At 39.2% G+C, this 6,483-nt stretch overlaps 1 protein-coding gene across 1 annotated transcript; it reads left to right on the top strand.

The window, feature by feature from the left end:
- The first annotated feature begins 857 nt into the window (after window positions 1-857).
- LOC108291404 (elongation factor 1-alpha 1-like) lies at window positions 858-1,611 on the top strand. Its single transcript, XM_037732523.1, has one exon. The coding sequence runs from the start codon at window positions 858-860 to the stop codon at window positions 1,302-1,304; it is 447 nt and encodes a 148-aa protein (XP_037588451.1). The 3' UTR covers window positions 1,305-1,611.
- Window positions 1,612-6,483: the final 4,872 nt, after the last annotated feature.

The following is a 6,483-nucleotide window of genomic DNA, read 5'->3' as shown; positions in this document are numbered from 1 at the left end:
GTCTCACTGAGGCCCCTCACGGTCATTTTTTGCAGACTCTGGTTCTGCAGGCCTGGCTGCGGGAGGGTCCATCACCTGGGAGCTCTGATTTGGATTTCGAATCCCTCCACAGGGTAGATGCCAGGTGTATTCCGGCAGATGGAAGAGGCTCGAGTTGGGGAGTGGGGGCGGGTGCTCCATGGCCATGGGGGGAGGCGGGTAGCGGATCTGGGACCAGTCCTCGAAGCCGTGGTGTGGTACCATGGCTGGCATGGGTGGGTAGGCGTAAGGGTAGGCACCGCAGAGGTGTTCCGGGTGGGGCTCCACATGGTAGTGCTCTCCAGAGGCCTTTGCTTTCCTCTTCTGCTATCTGAGGGCTTCTCTTGCCTTCTCCTCATCTTTGAACGCTTTTAGCTGGGCATTCGACAGGGTGACCTGGGCCTGCAGCTTCTCCACTTGCTTCTTCAGCTCTTCCTTCTCCTCATTCATGAGATCACAATCACTGCGCTCCCTCTGGAAGTCCTCCTCAAAGATCTTCATCTGCTGTTTCAGTAACTCGTTGTGCGTGACCAGCTCCTGTTTCCTTAGGAGGCCCCCTGCTCCTTCTGGGCTCCCAAATGCTGTTGGTGGAGATGATGGGGGGGCTTGGATACTCAGTGCCTCCTCCAGGGCCTTGTTGAGCCGCTGGATCTCTTTCCTCGTACTCGTGCTGCTGGGTGAGCGGGCTCAGCTGATCCTGTAGGTACTTGACCTTTTGGCGCAGCTCCTTGGCCTCCGCTGTCAGCTGTTCCTTGTCGGTCTCCTCCATTTCAATGTTGGACTTGGCCATAAGGAGCTTGCGGTCAAAGTCACGCTGCTTCTGCTCCCGCTCAGCCTCAATGAACATCAAGGATGTTCGTCGTGGCAACATTGCTGGTGACAGCAAGAACGACCCACCAATGGAAGCAGCTGGCTTCACTGCTCAGGTGATTATCCTGAACCATCCAGGCCAAATCAGTGCTGGCTATGCCCCTGTACTAGATTGCCACACGGCTCACATTGCCTGCAAGTTTGCTGAGCTGAAGGAAAAGATTGATTGCCGTTCTGGTAAAAAGCTGGAAGGTGGCCCTAAATTCTTGAAGTCTGGTGATGCTGCCATTGTTGATATGGTTCCTGGCAAGCCCATGTGTGTTGAGAGCTTCTCAGACTATCCACCTCTCGGCTGCTTTGCTGTTCGTGATACGAGACAGACAGTTGCTGTGGGTGTCATCAAAGCAGTGGACAAGAAGGCTGCTGGAGCTGGCAAGGTCACCAAGTCTGCCCAGAAAGCTCAGAAGGCTAAATGAATGTTATCCCTAATACCTGCCACCTCAGTCTTAATCAGTGGTGGAGGAAGAACGGTCTCAGAACTGTTTGTTTCAATTGGCCATTTAAGTTTAGTAGTAAAAGACTGGTTAATGATAACAATGCATCGTAAAAACTTCAGAAGGAAAGGAGAATGTTTTGTGAACCACTTTAGTTTTCTTTTTTGCTTGTGGCAGTTTTAAGTTATTAGTTTTTAAAATCAGTACTTTTTAATGGAAACAACTTGACCAAAAATTTGTCACAGAATTTTGAGACCCATTAAAAAAGTTTAATGAGAAAAAAAAAAAATATTTGTAAGAGAGGACAAAAACAGATGGAAAAACATTCTATCCTCATGGATAGAAATAGTCAATATTGTGAAAATGGCTGTACTGCCGAAGTAATTTATAGATTCAGTGCTATTCCCATCAAACTACCATTGACATTCTTCACAAAATTAGAAAAAAACTACTTTAAAATTCATATGGATTCAAAAAAGAGCCTGCATAGCCAAGACAATCCTAAGCAAAAATAATAAAGCTGGAGGCATTACACTACCTGACTTCTAACTATACTAAAAAGCTGCAATAACCAAAACAGCATGGTACTGGTACCAAAACAGTTTATATAAACCAATGGAACATAATAGAGACCTCAGAAATAAGGCCACATGTATACAACCATCTGATCTTCAACAAACCAGACAAAAACAAGAAATGGGGAGGATTCCTACTTAATAAATGGTGCTGTGAAAGCTGGCTAGCAATATGCAGAAAACTGAAACTGGACCCTTTCTTACACTTTATGCAAAAATTAATTCAGGATGGATTTAAGACTTAAATGTAAAACCCAAAACCATAAAAACTCTAGAAGAAAACCTAGGTAATACCATTCAGGACATAGGCATTGACTAAAATTTTATGATGAACTTGCCAGAAGCAATTACAAAAAAAACTAAAATTGAAAAATGGGATCTAATTAAAGATCTTCTGCACAGCAAAAGAAACTGTCATCAGAGTGAACAGGCAACCTACAGAACGGGAGAAAATTTTTGCAATCTTCACATCCAACAAAGTACTAATATCCAGGATTTACAAGGAACTTAAACAAATTTCCAAGAAAAAAAAACCATCAAAAAATGAGCAAAGGATATGAACTGGCACTTCTCAAAGGAAGACATTTATGTGGCCAGCAAACATGAAAAAAAGCTCAATATCACTGGTCATTAGAGAAATGCAAATCAAAACCACAATGAGATACCATTTCATACCAGTCAGAATGGTGATTATTAAAAAGTCAAGAAACAACAGTTGCTGGTGAGGCTGTGGAGAAATAGGAATGCTTTTACACTGTTGGTGGGAAACTTGAATTAGTTCAACCATGTGGAAGACAGTGAGGCAATTCCTCAAGGAACCTGAACCAGAAATACCATTTGACCTAGAAACCTCATTACTGGGTATACACCCAAAGGAATAGAAATCATTCTATTATAAAGATATATACACAAGTATGTTTATTGCAGCACTGTTCACAATAGCAAAGACATGGACCCAACCCAGATGTCCATCAATGATAGACTGATAAAGAAAATGAGGTACATATACACCATGAAATATAAGGCAGCCATAAAAAGGAATGAGATGATGTCCTTTGCAGAGACGTGAATGAAGATGGAAGCCATCATCCTCAGCAAACTAACACAGAGAAAATCAAAAATTTTGTGTTCTCACTCATAAGTGGGAGTTGAACAAGGAGAACACATGGACACAGGAGGGGAATAATACACACCAAGGCCTGTCAGGGAGTGGTGGTGAAGGAAGGGAGAGCATCAGGAGAAATAGCTAACGTATGTGGTGCTTAAAATTTAAGGGATGGGTTGATAGGTGCAGTAAACTATCATGGCACATGTATACCTGTATAAGAAACCTGCACATTGTGCACATATATCCTGGAACGTAAAATGAAATAAAAAAAATTAAAAAACAAAGCTGGAGGCATTACACTACTTCTATTTAAAAATACTGAAATAGAAAGAAACGTATAGACCAATGGAACAAAAGAGAACCAAGAAATCTATGCATTTATGGTATATTTTTGACAAAGTTTGCAAGGACACACAATGGGAAAAACACACTTTCATCCATAAATGATAAAACTCGTTATTCACATGCAAAAGAATGAAACTGAACCTGTACCTCACACCGTATGCAAAAATCAGTTCAAAGTGGATTAAAGACTTAAATCTGGGACCTGAAAATGTGAAACAGTTAGAAGAAAACAGGAAAAATTCTTCTTAACAATAGTCTTGGCAATTATTTTTGTACAAAATCTAAAAATGAACACAGGCAATGAGAGCAAAAATAGACAAAGATTTCATCAAACTAAAAGCTTCTGCACAGCAATGAAAACAACATAGAATGGTTGAAAATATTTGCAAACCCTGCATCTGTTTAAGGGGTTAATATCCAAAATTTATAAGAAACTCTATTCAATGACAAGAAAACAAACAAATTTGAAAATGGGCAAAAGGCTTGAATATACATTTCTCCGGAGAAGACATAGAAATGGCCAACAGATTCATGAAAAAAATGTTCAACATTCCTAAACATCAGAAAAATACAGTTTAAAACCACAATGACTTATCATTTCACACCTGTTAGAATGGCTATCATCAAAAAGACAGGAAGCTCTGGTGAGGATGTAAAGGCAAGGGAACCCTTGTACACTGTTGGTGGAGGACACATTGGTATAATCATTATGAAATACACTATAAAGCCTCCTCAAAAAATTTAAAAACTACCGTATGATCCAAAATTTCCTTTTTTGATTATATATCCAAAGGAACAGAAATAGGTATCTTGAAGGGGTATCTGCACTTCTGTGTTCATTGCAGCATTATTCACAATAGCCGTGATATGGATCAACCTAAATGTCCACTAATGGAGGAATGGATAAAGAAAATGTTATATGTATGCATACAAAAGAATATTTTGTTTCAGCCTTATATGTAAAATCCAAAAATGTTGAACTTAGAAGCAGAGAGTAGAATAGTTGTTGCCAGGGGTTGGGAGTGAGGGGAATGTGGAGGTATTAGTTAAAGCGTACAAAGTTTCAGTCAGGGTGAATAAATTCTAGAGAGCTAATGTACACCGTGGTGGCCATAGTAAATAATACTTTATTGTACATTTGAAGTTTGATAAAAGAGTAGATCTTATGTGTTCCCACCATACAACCCACCCAAAAGTTAATTATGTGAGGTGATAGCTATGGTAATTAGCCTGATTATAATTACTTTGCAATGTATACGTTAAAGTGTCACTAGGTACACTGTGAATATTTACAATTTTTATTAATCAGTGTTAACTCAAAGCTGGCAAATACATACAGGAAGAATAGCTATGAAATAATTCTGGATGCAACAACAATTTATATCAGAAATCAGCCGTAGAAACAACTTTACAGTTCTCTCAATTACTATTTACCCTAACAACATTACATCCAGACAATTGTTGATATTTATTTATGTCACTCCTGAATATTTTTATGAACTTTTTAAAAGTGAGCTTTATGGTAGATGAATTATATCTTATCAAACTGTTAGAGTCTAAACCACAGATTAAAAAAATAAAATAGCCACACAGCCATATCTATTACCAAAGACAGTTAAGTACAGCCCTACCATATTCCTGGAAGGAGAAGCAGAATATTAGTTCATAGCTTTAATAGCTGTCACAGTGATATTTTTCTTTTTTTTTTCCAAATTCTATTATAGGCAATTTATTATCAAAGTTTGTTTTACTGCCTGATAAATAACCAATGTATGGTATTCAAAGAAATTGTTGATTTTTTTTTTTTTTTTTTTGAGACGGAGTTTCGCTCTTGTTACCCAGGCTGGAGTGCAATGGCACGATCTCGGCTCACCGCAACTTCCGCCTCCTGGGTTCAGACAATTCTCCTGCCTCAGCCTCCTGAGTAGCTGGGATTACAGGCACACGCCACCATGCCCAGCTAATTTTTTTTTTGTATTTTTAGTAGAGACGGGGTTTCACCATGTTGACCAGGATGGTCTCGATCTCTTGACCTTGTGATCCACCCGCCTCGGCCTCCGAAAGTGCTAGGATTACAGGCTTGAGCCACCGCGCCCGGCCAGAAATTGCTGATTTTATTACTGAAATCTCAGAATTCTGATGCAGAGATTCCAAATACAATTTTTACATAAACAAATATGGACAGAAAATACCCAGATATTTTTATACACACAGTCTTTATCTCTAATGTTTGTGTTTGCAATGCCCTGTCAGGAGTAAAAATGGAGGTTCACATACTGTATACCTGAATATTTAGGACGGTTAAATCAAGCTAAGAAACTTTTCTTACCTCAGCAAATATACCTAAGGTTCCTAGGATTCTTGGACTCCTTAGAGCCCCACACTAGTGAATGGCAACTCGGGGAGAACAGGTCTCTGTCTCAATACTGTTATTTCCCAAGGATAAGTGACCCCAGCTTTTGTAGAGGTGCTCTTTGACCAGCTCAGGCCTTTAGAATGAGCTCTTTCAATTGTTCATCCACCCTCTGTAAACAGATCAGGAAGGAGCTGAAAGAGGTTCTCCAGGTGAAGAGAAGTACATCTCAGGTCCCTCAGGTCTTACCTGGCAGGGAGTGGCATGAGAGGAGTATACAGCTTCATTCTCAAGAAAAGGGTCCAGAATGGGATCCCCTTTTCCTGGATTTAAGGGATTTTTTCTGTAAGCAACAAAATTTTGACTGAAAACATCTAAAATGTCTTTATGAGGTTTGGTATGCCACCTTGTGGTACTGTTCAAAGCATTATGTAGAAGGAAATGGAGATTCTGAACTATAATAAAGGAATATTCTATTTTCAATGGGAATAATTTCCTTGTTTAAAAAGTTATCTTAAAATATGATTACCATTTCAACTGTAAAATTTTATTGTATTACCATTAAAAAGAGTAACTCACTGAGATTTATAAAAGAAAACATATTACATTTTTAAACTATGCAATTCATTTATATATTCAAATAAGATATACATTAAATGCCTAGTATGTTCCAGGTACTTTTCTGGCGCTGAAGTTGTATCAGTTACCAATAAAAATTCCTGTTCTCCTAGAACTTATATTCTAGTAAAATAATAAAACAGTGACCAGTAATTCTTATGA

Source organism: Cebus imitator, unplaced genomic scaffold, assembly GCF_001604975.1.
Source record: "Cebus imitator isolate Cc_AM_T3 unplaced genomic scaffold, Cebus_imitator-1.0 Scaffold452, whole genome shotgun sequence".
Classification (NCBI taxonomy): Eukaryota; Metazoa; Chordata; class Mammalia; order Primates; family Cebidae; genus Cebus; species Cebus imitator.
The sequence above is the reverse complement of the archived record's forward strand: the minus strand, read 5'-3'. Positions and strand labels throughout refer to the sequence as shown.

What these genes read in the sequence shown, in the direction of transcription:
- LOC108291404 (XM_037732523.1), top strand. Translation starts at nt 858, where the DNA reads ATGAACATCAAGGATGTTCGTCGTGGCAACATTGCTGGTGACAGCAAG.